This window comes from Podarcis muralis, chromosome 13 (assembly GCF_964188315.1).
Source record: "Podarcis muralis chromosome 13, rPodMur119.hap1.1, whole genome shotgun sequence".
In the NCBI taxonomy this organism is placed as follows: domain Eukaryota; kingdom Metazoa; phylum Chordata; class Lepidosauria; order Squamata; family Lacertidae; genus Podarcis; species Podarcis muralis.
Window position 1 is genome coordinate 13,316,615 of NC_135667.1, and position 13,634 is coordinate 13,330,248.

General features: G+C 40.4%; 3 protein-coding genes across 3 annotated transcripts; 1 reads left to right on the forward strand and 2 right to left on the reverse strand.

Moving 5' to 3' along the window:
- Window positions 1-2,979: 2,979 nt before the first annotated feature.
- Window positions 2,980-3,939, forward strand: LOC114583312 (olfactory receptor 11G2-like). The gene has a single exon (XM_028704641.2). The coding sequence runs from the start codon at window positions 2,980-2,982 to the stop codon at window positions 3,937-3,939; it is 960 nt and encodes a 319-aa protein (XP_028560474.2).
- Window positions 3,940-6,760: 2,821 nt separating this feature from the next.
- On the reverse strand, window positions 6,761-7,735 carry LOC114583311 (olfactory receptor 11H6-like). Its single transcript, XM_028704640.2, has one exon. The coding sequence runs from the start codon at window positions 7,721-7,723 to the stop codon at window positions 6,761-6,763; it is 963 nt and encodes a 320-aa protein (XP_028560473.1). The 5' UTR covers window positions 7,724-7,735.
- A 3,515-nt stretch (window positions 7,736-11,250) lies between these two features.
- LOC114583310 (vomeronasal type-2 receptor 26-like) lies at window positions 11,251-13,217 on the reverse strand. The gene is made up of 2 exons (XM_077917784.1): window positions 13,109-13,217; window positions 11,251-12,152 (listed from the first exon to the last, which is right to left on the reverse strand). Exons 1-2 carry the CDS (start codon window positions 13,110-13,112, stop codon window positions 11,251-11,253), a joined length of 906 nt encoding a protein of 301 aa, XP_077773910.1. The 5' UTR covers window positions 13,113-13,217.
- Window positions 13,218-13,634: the final 417 nt, after the last annotated feature.

Sequence of the window (13,634 nt, forward strand, 5' to 3'; positions counted from 1 at the left end):
ACTGTCCTGGGATTGCTTGATGAAGGGAGGTATATAAACTTACCGGTAATAGATAAAATAAATAAATAATCTAGTCCAACCGCCCGCAGTGCAAGAAATTTCAGCTAAAAAGTCAATTAAAGCATCTTAAATATTTTATTCCTATCTGGTAACAGGGTTCATACTGTGCTACTATTTTAATATTGTGAATGAAACATATTCTTTATTTTTGTGGGATTATTTGGGCAAAGGCTTGGTCTAAATCAGTGCTTCAGATCACTTTGGTCACAATTGATTACTGCACATTTAGCTCATTTTGCTTCAGGCTCCAGGAAGCAGAGAGTGGGGGCTTTAGAACTTGCTCCAAATTCCAAATTCCACCATAGAACCTGTTCCACGACACAATGCACCCATCTGATTACTTTTCTTCTTTTTATTTATTTGCAGTAAAGACACCATTATAACATTTTAAAACAATAATAAATAGCATAAATAAAAATGCACATTAATACAACTGAAAGCACACAATGACAATAATAGCTAGAGGAATCATAAGTGGTCTGATAACAATGGTCTTATTCAATAACATTGCCACTTGCCTTGTGAGTGACTTCTTGGAGTCCTGAAGCAAAGAGATTCATAAGAGTGGCCAGGGAGGGGTTGTGTAGTGGGGCATTTTGGATGATAGAATCCACCTTTGTGTTGCTAGAAGGGAAGTATCCATTGTTCATTGGTGTTTTATTGTATCTGCCATCTAATAAATTGGAAGGGAGAACATTAAACCTTCCCAGAGAGAAAACCCTGCTATATTTAGGGATTGTTAAGTATCCCAAGTATGGTATTGCATCTTTACAGGGGAGGCATGGTAACCCCAGTGACTGAGGGGAACAGGGTCCCCATGAAGGTCATTGAAGCTATGTCCAAAAAGCTCTGTTTAACCATTGATTTGGTGCCCTTTAGACATAGTAAGAGAATGATATACCTGTTGAGGTAACTTTTTTCACTACAATCTTCAACCAAGGTGATTAAAAATAACCAAACATTGCCTCAGAGTCCAATGAATTGGGGGTAAATACAAGTCAGCAGCGGAGCCAAAAATGGGTAGAATGAATTCACACAAAGCACAATCATTATATTCAGTCCCTGTCTAGCCAGAAAGAAAACAAAGGTTTTTAACAATGGAAATTATCTGTGTTTTCACCGTGGTAGAAGGAAGTAACCTGTCTCTTCGCTTTTAATAGCTAATGGCATTGGTTCTTAAGGGACACATTCCCAAGGGACACCTAAGATTTAACAGGAGCATTCAAGGTTTCTGTAGTAGATACAAAGACTCATATAGCCCATGACTATGACAACTGAACACCCATGTTAGGCAGAGGGAACAGCAACATGTTCCCACCTACAAATCCTGACACAACATTTGTGATGAGCCTTCAGCTGGATGGAGGAATGTATCAAAAATTACTGAGGTAAAGAAATGGAGACTGGAGTGGAACTGGGGAGGATCTGATCTGAACGAGTACCACCTTCTAGAAAGAGTTGAAGACTGCTTCAAGGAAATGTGATAGATCATTATAGAAGTGTGTCGTCAGAGAGACATAGATGAGTACTTGGAAAAGGCTGTGAGATGTCTCTGGGATTCCTAGCTGCATCCCTGATTTTTATTTAACAATCAAAATAAATCATTTGGTTCTCTGCCTTCATTTGGAGCCTACAAACCCTCTTATCTTGCAAATTCACACCACCTTAACTAACTAACTAACTAACTAACTAACCTCACTGGACCTTTTTAAAAAAATCTCTAAATCACATGGGCAATAGTTTTATTAGGTCAACTGAAATGTCACTAAATAGAGTGGAAGCTTCATTGGGCTTGATAGTACACAATGAAAGGGTTGTAGGGGGGAGTTGACTGTTCCACTAATCTGTATCTCAAAAGTGTTAAGACGGAACATGGGAGAAGAGTGTTAGTCACATCTCTCCTCCTTCTTCCTATGCTCCATCTTAAGGCCCTTATACAAGGTGTAGGCTCATGGCTTTGCCACCACCCAAAGTTTCTTCTCTCCCCAGCACCCTACCCCACAACTTTGCTTGACATCTAGTCCGATGAAGAATTCTGGGGAACATGAAGGCCTGCATGCTATTTTGTGATATTTTGGTTGGTCTAATAAAGGTATTGCACTAATATAGAATTTTGGAATAGATCTCACCCCAAAGTATCAATTAAATTGTTTAGTAACGTAAGATGGGATGACTTTCATTCAAGGTGCTTCACAGGTCTATGTTTGCTCCTTGTCTCAGGAAAGAGCGGAGAAGCTTTTGGGAGGGGGTCACCCATCTGCAAAAGAACAAAAGGTGGTGGTGCAGGGGGGGTAGACTAGGAATAAAATTGTAGGTAGATGAGTGTATTTCTAGTTAATGTCACTTTTGCAGGTGTTCATTCATAAGTCTGTTCAGTCTTGATTCTGCATTAAACTGTACTTTAATAGCTACAAGAAAATTCCCATTTAAAATAGTATTTTTGAATGGATTTTCTTGAAAAATACACATTTCTAAAATATATCCTTTATGAAAGGATGCCTTTCCAAATTTACTTTATCGCAAGATTCACATTTTGTAGATATTGTGCATGTGTGTGTGTGTACACACACAAGCATCATTGCAAAATTAGGAGAAAGGCTGATGGACAGCTATTTAATTTCAATGAATTAAATGCCTCATTTCAGGTTCCAGCAGCCAAGTGACGATACTTCTATAAGACTGTGAACAATATTCACAATAAGGGTCAAGGGGTCAAGCTTAGATATGTTCAAGATTACACTAACCCAAGCCAAACTATTCTGAATACATTTACCATGTTTACTTTTTATAATCAACTGTGATCTGAAAGAGAAGTTGGAGGCATCACTTTTCCTCTGTCTTTCAGTGGTAACAGAGAGACAAGAAGGCAGACATAACCTCTATGCGGTTTAGAGTGATCATTCATCCATCTGATTCCAAATGGAGATGGACAATACGACTTCTGTCCAGGAATTCATTTTGCTGGGATTTGGAATTGGACAGCACAAACGGTTCCTGCTCCTCATTTTTTTCACCATTCTCTACATGCTCACTTTGGCAGAGAACATCACCATTATCACACTGGTGTTTCTAGACAACCACTTGGCTCAACTTCCCATGTATATTCTACTGAGCAACTTCTCCTGGCTAGAGATGTGCTACGTATCCACCACTGTGCCTCGCATGCTTTTTGACCTAGCTTCCCCTCATGGGGTCATTTCTTTCCATGAGTGCTTCCTCCAGTTCTACATTTTCTTTTCACTTGGTTGTACTGAATGCTTCTTTCTCTCAACCATGGCCTTGGACCGGTACTTGGCTATCTGCTGCCCACTACGCTACCCACACATAATGTCCCCACACTTCTGCTACACTCTGGTAGCTCTATGTTGGGTTGTTGGTTTCCTGTGGTACCTTGTCCCAGCAGTTTTGATCTCCCTGTTGTCCTTCTGTGGATCTAATACCATTGACCACTTCTTGTGTGATCCTGGACCAATTCTGGCCCTGGCATGCCCGCTACTCGGAAATGCTCCCCTCTTCAGCCAGATTTGCCTCAATGGTCTGATTATAGGCAATGTCTCCTTTGTTGTGCTGTCCTACAGCACTGTAATTCTCACCCTGATGAAAGCCTCTAGCCAAGGTAATCGTAGGAAGGCCTTCTCCACCATATCATTCCACATTGTGGTGGTCACACTTTTCTACGGCTCAGTTGCAGGGATGTACTTGATTCCAGGTGGAGAAAGCCAATCAGAGGTCACCAAGGCAGTGACCCTCTTCTACACAGCCATCACACCCTTTCTCAATCCTTTGATCTACTGCTTGAGGAATGATCAGGTGAAAGAGGCAGTGGGCAGGTTGCTGAGGAGAAAGGTGAGGTCACTAGAGAGAAAGCAAAGAACTTAAAAAGTGGGGAGAGGAGGCAACAACAACAAAGCAAAGCACCCAAGTATGTACAGCTGATATGTACAGAGCTGGATAGAGAGAAGCAACTTTCTCTGCTGATGTGTTTTGCACAGCACATCAAGAAAGGTATGATAAGAAATCAGGAACGAGTTCATAGTTACCTGATGACCACATTCCCCGACAAGGCAGTTCAGTTCTTAGCTTTAAGAAGAAACCCAAAACCATTTGTTGGGATTTTTCACAATTTGTCTGATGGCCAGTTGCTAAATTATAATGAAATGAATCTCACCACCCTTGATAACATCAGAGTTGTGGAAGCCTATTCAGACCAAAGGCTGTATTGCCTTCTTGTCAAGCTTCCAGAGGAGCACATGGGAGTGGGCAGGGCCAGAGGTGAAAGCAGGCAGAGCACTGAATGCGAATTCTAGCTTTGTATTGTGGGTTAGTTTCCATACACATTCACACAACCTTCTCTGTTCTCCAGCTAAACAAGCAGGAGGCATCAGCTAAGTTCAAGGAAATATTCCATCAAGGGAAAAACACTTGGGGTGTGAAGCAGGGTTAGTGAGAGTGTGACTTGGGAAGAGGAGTGTGACTGAGGACCCCCACCCTGCATTTGGAGTAAATTCTAATTATTTTCACTTTAATAACAAAAAAATATGTCATTGTAAAATGATGATTTTTTGGTACATATCTCCCAGGGGGGCTTATGGAAACAGTGAGGATATTGGCATAAAGCAGACAGGGTCACTGATTTTCTTAACAGGTGCAACAGGAAGCACAGATAGACGCTTTGCATCATCCTAGTGAGCTGTTATTGGATGAGAAAACCTCTGTCAATTTTTAGTTCTTATCACTTATGTTTACTCATTATTAGTCTTTGTTCCAAATCTGTGTATACTGTAATTTGTGGTGGGTGGGTGTTTTGCAGAGTCTCTTTTATTTGTATAAAGGGTAAAGTGATGCCACACTAAGAATAGGCCTGGTATTGATTGTCCCTTGAATAAATCTTTTTGGTGGGTTAACTGTTCTGGAATGGCTATAAGCCTATATAGATACAGTGGTACCTTGGGTTACAGACACTTCAGGTTACAGATGCTTCAGGTTACAAACTCCGCTAACCCAGAAATAGTACCTCGAGTTAAGAACTTTGCTTCAGGATGAGAACAGAAATTGTGCGGCGGTGGCACGGCGGCAGCAGGAGGCCCCATTAGCTAAAGTGGTACCGCAGGTTAAGAACAGTTTCAGGTTAAGAACGGACCTCCAGAATGAATTAAGTTCTTAACCCGAGGTACCACTCTATAGACATACACACAAACATACACATATCCAAACTTAGGCCTTTCATTGTTGTGAAGTGATCCATCTGGCTGCAATATAAGCATGAACAGTTTAAAATTGTATATATTGTGTAATATTTTGCAATTTTTCTTAATAAAAAAATCATTTGAAACTGTGCTCATTGTATATTTATAGATTTGGATTACATTTTAAAATGTTTCTTTATTGTAAACAGCTTCAAGATCTGCAGACATTAAGTGATCATGAGGTGGACTGGACTAAATAAATAAATAAATAAATAAATAAATAAATAAATAAATGTTACTAATTCGTTAGATTTAATATCCATGTTAATGTAGCCAAATACTCTTTTCTATTTGCTCTATATCTTTAGATGACCTCAATAAGTGGTTTCATACACTGTAGATGTTAAATAGCACAGAACATAAGAACTTAACTGGATCAGTCCATGGGCCCATGTAGACTAGCATCCTCTTCTCATGGACCAAGCAGATGCCTATGTGTAAACACATAAGCATAACAACAACTCTCCCCATTTGTGTCTTCCAGCAACACAACAGTGTTGGGAGACTGCAGCCATAGTGTCTAGTAGCCATTAATAACATTAGTAAGTAGTAGTATTAGTAGTAGTATTTAAAATTTGTATACTGCCCTTCAATCTTAGGCGCGTCAAGTTGGGCACAACATGGGGGGGGACAGGCATCCCACATACATGATGTCACATGTGTGATGTATCCTCCTGGTGTCTTTTTGAAGATCAACAGATTGCAAAACTCTACATAAATTTTAACTTCAGTGCATGCATACAAATGTTACATGTTATGCATATTAAACTTTAACCTTCCCCCCCCCCGCCCCTGCCCCACCTCTTGTTTTGGAGGGAGTTTTTATCCTCCCCCCACCTTCTAAGTTTTCCATACTTTGCCAATTATCCAGATACCTCCCTTTTGTTCATTGTGGTGGGTGTGATTTGGTTACAAAACACAGCCCATCCCAAGTTCAGCACTTGAAGGAAACATATTCAAAGCAAGACTGAAAGTAGAGAATGTTTCGAGTTGTGCTAATTATCATTATATGCACTTTTTTATAATAATCAGGCAGGAGTAACAGAAAATGATGGGCTTTATTTAAACTAGCTGGCATTCTCTTTCTCTCCCTCCTGCTTGGTCTCTGTACTGTTTGTGCTGAGCCACTTGCTGGTAGCTGCTTCCTTAATCTGTGCTTTCCCTCTGGGGCACTAAGTTTCTGTTTTAACCCTCTTGCTTTGTGACACATTCAGGAAATACCATTTTTGAATATTCCCTTAAGTAAAACAAAGACAAAAACAAAACCATGCTAGTATAAACTGGCCAATGCATCATACTTCTAGCAGCAAGAATTCCATGTAAAAAATTATATATTTCAGAAATGTGATACACCCATCTGCTATAATAAGTGCAACAGCCCAGCCTACCACAATTTTGCTTGTGGAAGGCTGGTGTTCTGCTTATCCTTCTTTTTTTCTTCCAAAATTTTTACACTATCGATATTCTCCAGGGCACCAACATTTCTCCATTCTCTTCAACAACCTCCCTGCTGCCTCTTTGATCTTATCATTCCTCAGACAGTAGATCAGTGGGTTGAGGACAGGTGTGACGGCAGCATAAAAGACTGTTGCTGCCTTTGTGACCTCTGAGTTGCTTTCTCCACCTGGAGCAGCTAAGTATACCCCTGCCACAGAACCATAAAAAATCGTCACCACCATTAGGTGGAAGAATATGGTGGAGAAAGCCTTCTTACGACTTCCTTGGCTAGAGGTTTTCATCAGAGAGAGAATCACTGCACCATAGGACAGGATGACACACAATAAGTTACCCAAAATCACAGCATTTACGAATATCTGATAGATGAAAGGAGCATTTCCTAGTGGAGGGCAGGCCAGAGACAGAAGTGGCCCAGGATCACACAACAAATGGTCAATGACGTTTGGTCCACAGAAGGACATCTTGGAGATCAAAGTCACTGGGACAATGTTCCACAGGAAGCCAAGGATCCAACAGGTAGCCATCAGGGCATAGCAGGCATTCTGGGACATAATTTGTGGGTAACGCAGTGGGTGGCATATGGCTAAATACCGATCCAAAGCCATGGCAGAGAGGAAGAAGTCCTCAGTGCAACCAAGAGAAAAAAAGATGTAGAACTGGAGGAAGCAAGCCTGGAAAGAGATCTTCCCATGAAGGGTTATTAGATCAAAGAGCATGCGAGGTATAGTGGTGCTCACATAGCATATCTCCAGCCAGGAGAAGCTGCCCAGAAGGAGATACATGGGAAGTCGTGACAAGTGGGAGTCTAGAACGACCAAGGTGATAATGGTCATGTTCTCAGCCAAAGTCAGCACATAAAAAGCAGTCAAAAAAATGAGGAGCAGCAAATGCTTCTTTGGCCCACCTCCAAATCCTAGCAAAATGAATTCTGTGACATCAGTCCCATTGGCCATCTCCATCTGCAATCACAAAAGAGAAACACAGTCACATACCAAGAGCGAGTATCATCTCCCTGTCTGCCTGTAGACTCAGCAAGCTTATCATTTGTGGATGGTGTGTGCTAAGGGAATAAATCCTTAGGCTGAGAGGAAAACACTACTACAAATCATTGTCTCCCTCTCTGCTTTCATTGAAAAGCAAAGACTAACCAGGCATGCTGCTTTTAAGGAGGGCAGCAGAATATTCTGCCTCCTTCATTTTAGATTACATATACTTATTCTTGAGATTGCATATCAGTTATGAGGCATAACAAGTAATGGTGTTGCATCCATTTAATTTATATTTATTTATTGAGGGGAAAATCATAGGCCACTTAATCAGAAGATTCTCTAAATTATGAAGATAATAAAGCAGTCAATAGCACATAGATAAAGACTTAAAGACAAATACCGTATACAGGTAGGTAGCTAAGTTATAGCTGAATTATACCTCTTAGGACCAAAATAAGTAAAGTTTCAGAAGAATATAGGAAGCTGCCTTATACCAAGTTGGGCTATTGCTCCTTTTTCCTCAGTATGGTCCACATTGATGGGCAGCAGCTTCTGAGGTTTCCAGTGAGGTGCCCCAGAGATACTCTGTATGCAAAGCAGTTAGTCTACCATTGAACTATGGCCCTTCCCAAGTATTCTAAACTTACCGTACCTATGACCGCTAAAATGTGCATCATCATATCATTATCAGAATGGTATGTGAGAACATGGAATATCTAAATGGCACTTCCCAGATTATGTTGGACTCCCCACTCCCATCAGCTCCAGCCAAGATAACCAATGGTCCAGGATCATGAGAGTTGTAGTCCATCATCATCTAAAGTGCATCCTGTTGACTACCTATGTTCTTATTTCTTTGAAACACCCTTTTAGTCCATAGGAGTGGACTTCCTTAAGCATCTGTTGTCATCAACATAGCCATTTCTTTTTAAGTGTGTAGGAATCTAGTGCTAGTGTAGTGTAGTGTTTGTTTGTTTGTTTGTTTGTTTGTTTGTTTGTTTATGTATTATGTAATTTGTGTTCTTATTTTGTATTTTTTGTTGTTGTGAACCATCCCGATTTAGTAAGAAATCAGGGGTGGACAAGTTTTAGCACTCTGTATGCTGTTGGATAACAACTCTGAGGATTTCATCTGAGAGCCCTGTACTTGTTTCTCTCTCTCTCTCTCTCTCTCTCTCTCTCTCTCTCTCTCTCTCCCTCCCTCCCTCCCTCCCTCCCTCCCTCCCTCTGAGACCCTCTTGCATTATGATGATGTTGTCGATGTTGTCGATGTTGTTGTTGTTGTTGCTGCTGCTGCTGTCATTGTTCTGTAAGCTTCTCTGGGATCTTTTTTAGATTATGAGTGTGGTAGAAATGTTATTAATAGATAAGGAAGTAAGTAAAGATCTTTCTCTCCTACTTTCCTCTTTGTCTCAGATGATGCTCCATATTGATGTGTCAACATTTCCTTGCCCATAATCTTTCTGAATAGGGCTACCCATTGAAATACATCCCCTCTGGTCTCTTACCACAGTCTCCTTTGCCTTGTTAAAGGTATCAATTTATATACCTCAGTAGCATGTAAGGAGTCAATCCCTCCAGCAGAAGGCTCATCACCTTGGCTGTGTCGGAGTTCACAGATTGTGAAAAGAAATATATAGTTGTTTCCTGTGTCTTTTAGAAAGAGATGGTAGACTTGTCTGTGGACTAACGCTTGAATGCTGGTGTTAAATATTCAGCAGCCCTTGGAGATGTGTCTCTAAGGAATGTTCTCATTATCCATTAAAACAAACTCTCTTTTGGGACGGAACATCTTCATTTGCTATAGTGAAACATGGGTAATTCCACAGGCAATTGTCTGTTATTTTGAGTTGAAGACACCCAACTGTTCAGGGTGGTAAAAACAAAAGGGGATTATGAGGAGCTCCAAAAGAGTCTTTCCCCACTGCATAAATGTGCATTAAATTGAGGAAGGGCAGAAATGTAACTCAGTGTAAATAAGAGTAAATTGATTCACATTGGGACCAAAAATCCTAACTTCACATACACACTAATTAGGTGTGAACTGGCATGGAAAGAGATGTTGGCTTAATAGTAGACAGCTTGGTGAAATTGTGGAGCCATGTGTGGCAGCTGTGAATTAATTTCATGTTAGGGATCTTCAGGAAAGGGGTTGAAAATAAAACTGTAAATTTCTTGAAGATTCGCAGTACCTAATCTTAAGTGGCGTAGAGAGTCTGCTCATTTACGTAATATTCTTTTGACCCTTCGGGTTCCATAGTTTAAAATGGAAGATGGTAGCGTTTGAGATTTTCTACAATCACTCCCTTAACAAACAACAACAACAGCCATGTACTAGAAGGCATAATCAACCTTTTTGAAGTCAGATTGGATGGTATAGAAAGAATGGAAGGCAAAACTGCTACCTCTTGATGCACCCCTACTCCCAATAACTAAACATTTCTCATTCTGCAGAGCAAGTAGATCATGCTCATTCACCAGATTGGAATCAATAGGGTTTACAAATTAAATGATTTTTAAAAACAAAACAAAAAAACCCTTACAGCTCCAGAAGTTAACTTTCTATTGGGTGACATATCCTGCAGCTGGCTATAGATTTACCAGGTTATACACTTTCTAAAATAATCAAGTATATCAGCTCAGGCACCATGCAACCGAAATAGTTTTGAATAACTTGAAAGATCCAAGCCTCTAGGGAAGGACATTGTTTTTCAAATATTCAAAATTGGCAGAAAAATCCAAACAGAGATTTAGACCTCCATTCCAATTAAAATATAACATGATGGTGGCAACGGAATATGATAATGAACAAGACAGTTGCGTCAATTCTTTATTTTTCTAAGCTGCTGCCTTTTGTTCAGTTCAGCCCTCGACACAATAAAAAGACATTTTGGGGAACATATGAAGTCCAGTAACCCAGCACTGGAGGCCAAGATCTCCACAGCAGCCATTCTGTATATTATCCTTATATACTCAGATATGTTAGAACAGAGGAATTTAACAAAAATATATCACAGATTTATAAAGAATTATTCCTCAAGTAAGCATACAGATTGCATTCCATTTACATTTTATTGAGGGAATAAAAATAGTTGCAAATATCCCATTGAGAGCCAGTGTGGTGTAGTGGTTAAGAGCGGTAGTCTCGTAATCTGGGGAACCGGGTTCGCGTCTCCGCTCCTCCACATGCAGCTGCTGGGTGACCTTGGGCCAGTCACACTTCTTTGAAGTCTCTCAGCCCCACTCACCTCACAGAGTGTTTGTTGTGGGGGAGGAAGGGAAAGGAGAATGTTAGCCGCTTTGAGACTCCTTAAGGGGAGTGAAAGGCGGGATATCAAATCCAAACTCCTCCTCCTCCTCCTCCTCCTCCTCCTCCTCCTCCTCCTCCTCCTCCTCCTCTTCTTCTTCTTCTTCTTCTTCTTCTTCTTCTTCTTCTTCTTCTTCTGCTTTATCACAGCTGATTTAAGATGTATAAGGGTTACAGAATGTTAGATATGTCAATCCTTTCTTCTACTTAGCTGCTCCCTGCTGTTCAGCTGAGGCGTCACCAGAATTATATAACACTTTGGGGAAAATATACAGCTTAGTAAACCAGCACTGGAGGCTAAGATAGAGAAGATCTCCACAGCCACCATATATTTTCCTCTTGTGCTCAGATAGGTGGGAACAAAGGACAGCCACACACTGCAAAATACCAGCATGCTGAAGGTGATGAACTTGGCTTCATTAAAACTGTCTGGTAACTTCCTAGCTAGGAAGGCTACAGTGAAGCTGACAATGGCTAGCAAGCCCATAAAGCCCAAGACACAGTAGAACATGGTGACTGAGCCTTCATTACATTGCAGAACAATTTTTTTAGTCACAGAGTGCATATCAAAATCTGGGAATGGGGAAGACGTTGCCAGCCATACACAACAAAGGGCGGCCTGAGTCAGGGAGCAGGAAAGAACAATGGAGGTGGCCTGTTGTTTCCCCACCCATTTCCTCATCCTGGAACCTGGTTTGGTGACCCTGAAAGCAAGGACCACAATGATTGTCTTGGCCAACACACAAGAAACTGCCACTGAAAAGATGATGCCAAATGCTGTTTGTCGAAGGAGACATGTCACTTTCTCAGGTCGACCGATGAATAGCAAAGCACAAAGGAAGGCGAGAAAGAGGGAGGTGAGGAGAGTATAGGTGAGGTTCTGGTTGTTGGCTCTAACTATGGGAGTGTCTCTGTGTTTAATAAAGACCCAAAGCACCAAAGCTGTGGTGAAAGAAAGGGAAAGAGCAAGAACTGCCAAAGAGATCCCCAAAGGTTCTCCGTAAGACAAGAAAATTATGTCCTTCGGCATGCATGAATCCCGTTCCATGTTTGGGTAATGATCTTGTGGGCACTGAAGGCATTCATCCATGTCTGAAAACAAACAACAAACAACATGATCAGGTTTCTATATGTTGCAGCAGAATTTGTGTTGTTGTGATGTAGTAATATGAAATATCAGACTTACAAATGTCAAACTTTCATTGGCTAGAAATAGATTGATCCCTAAGTAGATTAAATAATGTTTAAATAGATCCCTAAAAAGATTGTGTTGCACATTTATAGATGTGCAAAATTCAATATATAGTTATACTCCCATCCACATATGGGTCCAATCACTTTTTTTAAATATACAGCAGAGTTTTCCAAACTGTGTGTTGTGACACTTTAGTGTGTCAGCTGCAGTGTGTAGGTGTGTCAAGTGAATGCTCCACACACTCCTCCTGGGGTTGGAAATGAAGCAGGCAGTTGTGTCCCCATACATTTCATTATTAGAATTTATGTATGTGTCTCTATATCTTATAAGGGGTTAGTTTAATCTCCAGTTTGCTAGTAAAACTGAATTCCTGTGTCACGAAATGATGATGCATGTCTAAAGTGTGCCAACAATATGAAAAGCTTGAAAAGCTCTGATATAACAATATAAATTTATAATTCTTTCTTTTTTCTATTTTCCATGACTTCTCACCAGATCATTCTTTGGACATTGAACATGCTCAGTCCCTTTGTGTTTTTTCTTTAAAAGAAAAGGGTTTGTCAAAAAGAATTGTGTTCCAATTCTGCAATCATGCTTTTTTCCAAAATAAACATTATACCTCCTTCTTCTAAATGAGTGGTGGTTTGTTTTTCTCTCCTCCCTGTTTGGTGTACATAATGACCAGCTCTGAATGACTTGGGACTGCTATTGCTAAGTTTATCAGGCTGTATCCTCATATGAGGAACCATAAACTTTACTGAATTTTGAGGAATGTTCTCAATTTAAGGGAAATGAATGTCTGAATACCTGAATGACAGTACATTTGATAGGCTGTGTACATGATGTCTCTTACCCATCTGGTTGGAAAACTTCCCTTGTGGACACAGAATGCAATCATAGCAGCAAAATGGTTCCCCTTCCTTCTTTGCTTTATGGTAACCCAAAGGGCATTTATCATTACAAACAGAAAGGGGCTGCACCTGTCCATAAATGAAAGAAGAGAAGGTTTTCTCTTTTGCAAGCTTGTATATCAACATTGGGAACTGTGAATAACTCTGGAAGTAATAGATATGGTACAAAATATGAATGGACCTCACCTGGTTAAAACTGCTGGGCCACACAAAGTCTTCTTCCCAAATCCTCAACACTTCTCCTTGGGGAGCCATGGAGTCTATCTTTCCAACTTTGATTCTCTGAAAGGACTGATTTGGAAATGTGATCCAGTTTATAATATCAAATCCAGCCTCTATCTCTCCATTTTCATTGAAGGAAACCTTTTCCCCAACAGTGTTATTAAATACTATTCTCTTAACAAAGTGGTTAAGCTAAAGAAAGAGGGGATAAAGAAAAAACAACCAATGGATATGTCAAAGGCTGTG

Coding starts and splice junctions, on each gene's coding strand:
- LOC114583312 (XM_028704641.2), top strand. CDS start 2,980: ATGGAGATGGACAATACGACTTCTGTCCAGGAATTCATTTTGCTGGGA.
- LOC114583311 (XM_028704640.2), bottom strand. CDS start 7,723: ATGGAGATGGCCAATGGGACTGATGTCACAGAATTCATTTTGCTAGGA.